The sequence below is a fragment of the Pezoporus occidentalis genome, unplaced genomic scaffold (genome assembly GCF_034315485.1).
Source record: "Pezoporus occidentalis ecotype Australia unplaced genomic scaffold, CSIRO_AGI_Poc_V1 ctg42, whole genome shotgun sequence".
In the NCBI taxonomy this organism is placed as follows: domain Eukaryota; kingdom Metazoa; phylum Chordata; class Aves; order Psittaciformes; family Psittacidae; genus Pezoporus; species Pezoporus occidentalis.
In genome coordinates, this window is record NW_026915747.1 from 3361060 (window position 1) to 3370206 (window position 9147).

General features: G+C 46.6%; 1 protein-coding gene across 1 annotated transcript; it reads right to left on the reverse strand.

Moving 5' to 3' along the window:
• Nucleotides 1-2127: 2127 nt before the first annotated feature.
• LOC134171728 (tetraspanin-7-like) lies at nt 2128-3302 on the reverse strand. Its single transcript, XM_062634221.1, has one exon. The coding sequence runs from the start codon at nt 3025-3027 to the stop codon at nt 2311-2313; it is 717 nt and encodes a 238-aa protein (XP_062490205.1). The 5' UTR covers nt 3028-3302; the 3' UTR covers nt 2128-2310.
• Nucleotides 3303-9147: the final 5845 nt, after the last annotated feature.

Genomic DNA, 9147 nt, shown 5'->3' on the forward strand with positions numbered 1-9147 from the left:
GAGTATAACATCTCTTTCCATGGAAATACCTATTTACATTGGTTTGGTTTGGTTTTTCTTTATGTTCTCAAGTACCCTCAAGCTTGAGCAATAGTTAATGTAAGTTAAGGAAATTTTCTTTATATTCCCTTGACAAGCCTGCTGTGCTCTGCCAGAACACTGCAGCTCTATGAGGGCAGTCCAACAAGTCAGGGGCTGTTATTAGCCCCCTGTTATTGCAGCAATATGCCCAGGTCAGAAATAGTTACAGTCCTGCAGGTGGAACAAATTCACTGTAGGATTGAGCCACCCCTCTACCAAAAAAGAAGGCTGGTGGGAAAATAAAAAAACCAAAAAGGGCTTAATTATCACAGAAGACAGGGAAGCAGTAGCATTTCCAGCTATTTTAAAATGGTATAAACCATTTAAAGCAGCAAGGATAACAATCTTTCTAAGTGAATACACATTTTGCCCTGGTTTCACCCCCCCCCCCCCCAGAGGCATTGTCAAAAAAAATTCTAGAAGCTTATTTTCAGCAGGGAGAAAGCACAGAAATAGCAAAGCAGGGTTCTCTTAGGTAGAGAAACTGGTATTATTTAAACAGCAGGAGGAGAGTTAGATCTGCAATTTGATCCGGCTCTCCATGACGAGTCAGCAACAGATTTGCTCTCCCATTGCCTGCCTCACCAGGGTGAGTGGGCACAGCAAGGCCAGCTCCATCTCCCAGCGTGAGCAGGAGCAGTGGGACAAAGGCTCTGCCTAGCTCATACTTGCAGCCAAGCACTTGCTCTTCAGTGGAAGGAAGAGAGAAAGCTAGACATGTAGTCAAAGGCAGTAAAGGCAAGCAAGGAAGAAAATGAACCAAGCTTTCCTCACCCCTCACCTCATGCATTCATTGCCCAGGCATTAGAGCTTCACTGTTAATCCCCTTTCCCCCACAGTTACTCTGCTCACCATCTGTATCAGCCATCTTCTTCACTGAAGATTCCTGTCCTGCTCCTATTGTTGGCATTTGAGCATTCTCCACAGCTTTGCTAGCCATGCTCCTAAAAGACACCACATCCTGGATCTCCTCTGTGGTTCTTGGTTCTTTCCTGAAATCCTCCCTCCCCAGTTTGCTGGGTGAGGGGAGTGTTCAGCATGTCTTTGTGCTGTGAGGCAGAGAAACACATACAAGTCCTGTTCACAGGTTTTAAAGAAGTGGGAAGAAGCAGAGGTGAAGCTGTGAAAGTTCAAGACCCTCTAAAGTGCGGGGCTCGTTTTTCCTAAAGCTCCAAATACCAGTCAGAACTGCTGGGAGAACCAAAATCCTGTAGATTTGCAGTGCTGTCTGACCTGCAGACGCCACAGGCAACAGAGCAAGTCCTGGGGTCTGTTTACACTCTGGTTGTAGAGACCTGGCTTCAGAAACAGAAAGCCCATTCCACTCATTCTGAAGTTAACAGCAAAAGCCCCAAAGAAACTTCTGAAGGACAATGCACCCTTCCCCCCTCTTGCCACCCCTAGTCCGGTCTGATCATACAGCTTTTGCCATCCTCTTGTACTATGGGGACTCGGGTTTAAGCTCTTAGCACTACAAAGACATAGCCAGCAATGCCCTGGCTACGAGTACAGGCACGTACTGAAGGAGGGAGCTGTACTTGGAGCTGCAGCTCCATCTTCAGATGGAGATCAGCATTGGAAACAGCCCAGCAGGAAAAGCCCCAGCGGCAGCCGGACAGTTCGAACACAGCAGAGGTAGGACATCTTTCGGCGGCGGAGTGCTCGCCACTGGGCAGTCTCTCAAGCAGCCCCCATTGGCAGCTGCTGGCAGGGCTACGTGAGTGCCCCCAGAGCAGACCTTGTGTGCTCCAGCAGTTTCCCAGTAACACCATTTTCCAGTCACATCATTTTCCAGTCTCAGCCGCACACTCATGTGGTGTAATGCTGAGAGACACCTTCCTTGCATTCCCAGACCGCCTCCTCTTTCCTCCTTCCCTGGCCCGCACTTCAGTGCCTTGGGATGTTTTGCATCACCTAGAAGACTGGTCAGCTTTGACTCAGGGGTCCCTCCTGCCCCAGGGGGTGATGTCCGCCCATGCTGTCACCCCTCCCTCCAGAAGCAGTCGAGACTCCGGGGAGGGGCAGTGGGGACCTGCTGCCCTCCAAGGGACTGTGAGATGCCTGTAGCACGGATGCACCTGACACAGGCTCCAGAGGAGGAACGGAGTCTGGAGGAGGAAGGTCAGGTGGAAGTGGGGAACACAAAGAGATGATTTTCCCAGTGGGATACACCAAGGTCTGTGGGAAAGAAGAGAACCAGAGGGGATAAGAGGCAGGACCAGGAGGATCTCAGTGCAGGGTGGTGATGCCCATCAGTCGGGAAGGGATGCTGGCAGCCAGCAGGCAAGCCAGCAAGATGCCTATGAGCTGCAGCAGCGTCAGCCCCAGGGCAGCCGTGGCAATACAGAACATGTTGCTGCTGATGAAGGCCAGTACCTTGGGGAAGCACCCGTCGTGGTGCAGCCCGCGCGTGTCAGGCGGGCTGCGGTGGCAGCCCTGGCGGGCCTGGCAGCAGCTGAAGGGCACGGAGCCGTTCTGCTCCAGCCCCCAGGGTGTGGTGAGCCAGTCCCGGTAGCTCTGCACACCGCAGCAGGACAAGGAGCGCTGCAACGCATCCAGGGCATCTGCCATCCCCTCGTCCTTCCCGTAGGTAAGCAGGGCCTGGTGCAGTCCTTCCTGGAATCCCTGTGCAATGTTCTGGCGGTAGAGGAGCGCCGACAGCCCCGCCGCCAGCCCGGCTGCCATCACAGTGGTCAGGAAGGCGATGTAGGCACGCAGGAGGCCCCGGTGCTCCGTGGCAGCACCGAAGCAGCCCAGGAAGCCCCAGATGATGACAACAGCGCCGGTGGCCAAGAGGATGGCAGGGGCACTGGGGCTGCTGTTGGCTGACAGCTCCAGGTAGCTCCCCAGAAACACCGTGGCCCAGAGGCCGATAATGAACATGGTCAGCCCCGCTGCCCAGAAGACGATGCTGAAGGCCATGAGGGACAGCTTGAGCATGGTCATAGTGCCCTGGGGCGGTGAGGGGGTCCCGCGGCCGTCGGTGCCGCTGTTCCCCGAGGTTGACGGAGGAGAGGGCGCCTTGGCGAGCGGTGTTCGAGCTCTCCCTAGGTGCGGAGCCGACAGCTGCCTCCCCCCTCGGCGACTGGTGCCAGTGGCTCCGCTGTGCCGCCCCTGCTGTCCCTTTTCAGTGCCCGGCGGGGGGGCGCGGCCCCGGCGGCGCCGCTTGTCCGCGGTGCGGGGCCCGGCGGGGAGGGACGGGGCGGCCCCGGCTGGGGGCCAGAAGGGACGGAACGGCCCGGGACGGGGGTCCCCTCCCCTCTCCCTGTGCCGTCCTCTTTTAAGCGAGCTGCCCTCTTACGCTAGTGTGTATCCAGCGATACCCGGAGGGAGAAGCATACGCACACACGCACCCACGCAGTCCTTAGCGCTCCTTTCCGAGGTTTGGGGTGTAGCAAACGGGTGAATGTGTGTGGACGGGCGGTTCCCGCTGTCCGCAGCACTGGGCACCCTCAGATGAAAAGGTTCTGCATGCTGAAAGCTCGAGATTACCGCAGCCCAGGTTTAAACTGCCTGTCCTTGGAATGTGCTGATCATTGCTGCATCTTCCAACCTGCTATTTTTCTTAGATTTTACCCCTTTCATAGCAGTGCTTTTTCCTTTTGAATTCTTGAACCGATAACTACCCACACCTCAAAACTACCTGCTGCCATTTTGCAGCAGATGTTTCTTACCTCTGTATGCTTTCTCATAGTTTTTTGGAGCTAATGCTATCAGAACTGGGTCTTGAGTTGCAGTCAGCTGAGAACGGCTGGACTAGCCATGCTGGGCAGTGCCTATGAGGGGCTGCTGCCCGTTTTTGCAGGACAAACCTCTGAATGCTCTCTCTGGATACTGTCTCAAATTTGAAGCCACATTTGGCTTCAACACCAATAAAGAACACCAGCAAGTGGTGTTTTCTGTTACCCTTGCTCTTCCTTGCACTGAAAGCAGCTAGGTGAAATAGCTTTAGAACAGGCTTGTACAGGTATCTTGGGATGCATTATGCCTGCTAGGAGTAGTCAAAATATATGCTGCATATGGGCAGCTCTGTTGTCAGCCAAGTTCCTCCAGCATGTGTCAGAGATGAAGGATGGTGCTAAGGGTGCAGAAATCTAAAAGTATCTCCATAGATATGCTTTATGATTTATTGGTACTGTTGTGAAGCATTTGGCACATAATAACTACCGGTTTCACTGGCAGTTAAGTACTGAACTTCCTCCAAACATCATGTTAAGCATTCCGTGTTGGTAGATGGCAGATGATACCAACATTTGTGATCTTTTTAACCAGGGTGAAATGGGTTTACAGGGACAAATTCTGCCCATTCTTGTAAGCTGTGCCACTAGAACTGTTTGGGTAAGTAGAGAAGGTAGGATTGAGCTCCTTGAGCATATGGGAAGCTATAAACAATGAAACAGCTTCAGTGTCTGGAAATAGACTAGCTTGATTTTTCAGACATTGGCAGAGTCATAAAATATGTTTGCATCTTAGCATGAAAACTGTTACAGACACTCATGAAATCATACTAGTGAATAAATGTTCATGATGCTGCATGCAATATGTGGATTGACAATTTGATGAAAGAGAAGTGATATTCTTTTACATGTCTTTTTGGAAAGCAAAGTGTCACCATAAGAAGTGAGGATTCAAAAGTGCCTAACCCACTAGTAAGAGCAGCAATTCCGATTAAAGAGTGCTTACAGGCATAGGCAGCAAATACAGTGAGACTGAAATGCAAACCAATATATCTCAGAGAAAACCGGTGCTTGGTGTCAGGAAAGAGCCTGCCAAACAGTGCCTCTGAAGGATATGTGGGTGATAGCAGATAGCTAATTAGTGCTTTGCAATGCTATTTGGGAAGGAAAGCAGTCTGCTTGAAGCACGAATTCTCCTCTTTCTTACTGTTTCAGTTTGGGCATGCCTGAGGTGTTACGTCTCTTCCCTGGCAGAGGTATGATGATGTTCATACACCATACAGTTTTCCAGCTCCACTTTCTGTGGTTTTTTTTTGCCTGAGTTTACACTTGGAATTCTGAAGTGACTCTTTCCAATCAGTCCATACAGACAGAAAAACAATGCAGGGATTGATTCTTCATGGTTTCTCAAGGAAACTGAGTCCTTTTGTGGTCTCCAGTTCACAGCTATTTAAGGTAGCTCTGGCTACAAGAACCAGTGGCAACACTGGCACAGAAAGTAAGATCAGGTAGTTAGGAGCTTTACTGTGAAAATATGGGTAGCAAGGGTAGCTTCCAAAACAGCAGTTGTTACTTTAGCATTCACAAGTGTGCTTTCCTTAGACACCTGAATGAGATTTTCATGTCATGATGCATGGAGAGCTACTATAGCTGCCAAAGTACCTCCCTTTACTTACCCTGGGGGAAACCAGAACACCTGTGATGCCACCATAGTGTTCTGCTGATGTTATACCTGTGTATTTTTGATGTTATAACTATTTAGTATTGGTATTTTCTTCTCTGGAGATTTTCTTAAGAGCTGCTCACATGGACATGATGCCTACTGGGTGGGATCCTTGTAAATACAAAACAAAAAGCTCTCTTATACTAAAACCTGGTTTTGTGGTGCTTTGTCATGTTCAGTGACCTCTTACACCATAAATTCAATTGCATTGAATTCAATAGAACTGTTAACAGGAAAAGCAGTTATCCAGTGTAAGGAAAGTTACCAAAATCCAATTGATCCAAATTATTTTTACGTAAAACTGAATGATATCTTTATTCTAAATTGAATCAAATTGAACAGATGTCATAGTTCTACACTCTCTCAGGGCTGTGCAATATGCATGTGGTGCAAGTCCAGGCTGGATGGGAAATGAAGATGGCCTTGCAGGAAAAAAGAATTTCCCGTTAATCTTCCCATTAACTCTGGGATGTGGAAGTCTTAACATTTCATAACACAGCTCACTTCCAGCTGCAAGTCGCTTCTGGAAAAATTAATACATCATGGAATCCCACTTACTCATGGTCCCTTTGCAAACCCTTGATCCAAGAGGAAATATTGGGAAAACTGTGTCTTCTCTATCAGCAAGACTGAGGGATGCAGCCTGAGCAGACCAGAGTGGCATCGGGATGGGATTCCCACCAACTTGTGTAGCTGAGCAGGAGACGTCTTCCCCTGCGGCAAGTACAGTCCTAAGGCAGAACTCAACCTGCTGTGTCTTGTAATGTACTGCACAACAGCATTATCACAAGTACTATTTTTTTCACACTGAGTTTATTTAGGAACTTGGGTATACAATCTCTATTATAGATCAGTTACTGTACTATAAATAGCAACAGTCAGAGCTCCTTTGGATTAATGATTTACTTGTAATGTATTTTTTAACCTTAAAATAAAGCACAAAATTTATTTTTAGCTGTAGCTTCCCTATAGCTACAGAGGATAATATGATCCATGCCTTGAGCAAGTCTCTAAAGGAAAATTCAATGCACTTTCCAGTTAGCCCATGGAAAAATTATTATGTGCTGAACATTAGATATGTTTGAACACTAGTATATCAAAATAGCAGAAAAGCTAGACAGGTGAGAAAGACTGCCAATATACCATGTCAGAGGAATTCATAAAGAAGTAGGTTTTTAGGCTTTTCATTTCAGGGAGGAATGGGAAGACAAGACAAGGTTAAACATTGCCAAATTTTATGCTTGATCTTTAAAAGATCTGAATATATTACTAGAAATACTCATTTTCTGCTTGTTGTGTTAGGAGCTGAGGGTATTAAGTATTTCACGTATTGAGATCTATGTATTTTGCATACCAACAGCAGCTGAGTGTACTTAGCAAGTCATTCATATAACACTTGCCTACACTTGTCAATATGGGGTTTTATATGAGGGAGATTTCCAAGATCTGCTGTAGCAAAAATCTATTCTGTTTTTCACTTGGTTGGTATAATTTTGTATCACCTTTGCTAGTTTGAAAATTAAAGACCTTGCTTCCTTGAAACCCCTTTTCTTTTCCTATCATACTTCAAACAAATGCCATCATACTAATTGTGGACTAGCCAATCTGAAACTGAATCAGGGTAAATGAGGGAGTAACATTGCACAGTACAACTACCATCTAATTTTATCACAACAGTGGAGCCTTCCAGTTCACAAATGTTGATGCTGGGCAGTGCTTTAAGTGAGAAAACCATTCCTCTGTGGATGGATACAATAGACCACAGTACACCATTTAATATTATTTTGACATGTTAATCAGTGGACAGCAGACTTTTTACTGATATTGTAAGTGTAGCTTTACAGAATGAACATCTGCCATTGCTGATTATATTAAAATTACGGTGTTCACAGCTGATACATAGAGGTGATCAATATGTTGCCTGTAACATATATGTATCAACAAATATCTACAAGTAGTTGGTGCAAGGTTAGTGGGGAGAAGAAATATTCGGTTACAAGAAAGCTTCATGTTTTCTGGGTCTCTGGGACAGGAATTGGGGAATCCTATGGACAACTGCCACAGCTGAAGCACCTAACAGAAAATTAAGGTCCAATAAAGAGGGAGGTATTTCACATGCACCAGCTAAGTCACACCTGCACATGTATCTTCTTTATCTCTGCCATGTTGCCAGGTTTTGATAGATAATGCCATCAGAGGTGGAGGGCAAGGTGACCACACACTCTCTGTGGACTGGTTAAAGAACACTCTGGGGCACAGACTGTTACCCTGGAGTCAATGAAACCTGTGTCCTTGCTGAGGTGAACAGTTAGGGCATTTCTATAATACAACAACATTAGAGCACCAGAAGATTTTCCGAGCCTTGGGGTCCAGATCCATGGACCTTTACAACTTCCTTGAATTGCTCACATAGTGTCCTGTCCTCAAGCAAGCATCACTCTTGCCTGCTATAGAGTATAGGAAAATATATGGAGAGAGTGTGTGTTTATATACACACACACATATATATAGACAGAGGGTATATATAGAGGTCAGGAAAGACTCATTTAAAGAAAACAGTCTGTGTGCAAGCAACGCATCACACTGGCATCATCACCTTAATCAGGGCAATAATTTGTCAGCCTGCCTGTCTTCTCTGATACTCTCAGATATGAAGACTCTTTTTTAGCTCTCCTGTGATGTTAAAGCCTTAAACATTCTTACCATGATTTTCTTTGAAAAAAGCCTGCTGCACTACTCATTAAATTGTATAGCTTGCCTGTATGCAATACAGCATTAATAAGCATGATAGTGAACATGAGAATTACAGACAGTTTTCCTGGAATTCCCTATAGGAAGGACTGATGACTACTTTCCTTTTTGGATTGTTTGGGGTTTGTGGGTTTTTTGAGACAATTTTCATGAACTTTTAAGGTTATTGGTCTTCATGGGTTTGGGAGGGGAAAGTCCTGCTTAACTGAATTAATTTCTCTTTATGACATAGTCACCCATCTAAATGTAGATATTTCTGGGATTTTTGGTTATATCAAAGCATTTGATACTGCCTCTCTCAGTATCATTCTGTCAGAATGTCCAGCACACAGCTAGACAAGTCCATAATATGTTGGGTGAACAACTGGCTGACGGGTCGGCTTAAAGAGTTATAGCAAATAGGGTTACATCCCGCTGGCAGCCAGTGGCATTCCCTAGGGCTCAGGTTTAGGGCCAATACTCTTTAATGGTTTTATAAATGATCTGGATGCAGTAATCATATGTACATTAAGTTTGCTGATGATACTAAATTAGGAGGAGTGTGGACTCCCTGAAGGGTAGAGATTCACTTACAGAGACATCTAGATAGACCAGAGAGCTGGGCAGTCACCAACCAGAACAAGATGAAGTGCAAGTTTCTCCACCCAGGACAGGGTAATCCTGGTTATACCTACAAACTGGGGAATGAGAGGCTGGAAAGCAGCCCTGCAGAAAGAGATCTGGGGGTTTGGGGTGACAGCAAGTTGAATATGAGTCAACAGTGTGCCCTGGCAGCAAAAAAGCCAACCATGTCCTGGGGTGCATCAAGCACAGCATAGCCTGTCAGTCGAGGGAGGTAATCAGCCCACTCTACGCTGCACTCCTGCTGCCCCACCTCAAGCACTGTGTGCAGTTTTTGTTCCTCAATACAAGAAG

What these genes read in the sequence shown, in the direction of transcription:
- LOC134171728 (XM_062634221.1), bottom strand. Translation starts at nt 3,027, where the DNA reads ATGACCATGCTCAAGCTGTCCCTCATGGCCTTCAGCATCGTCTTCTGG.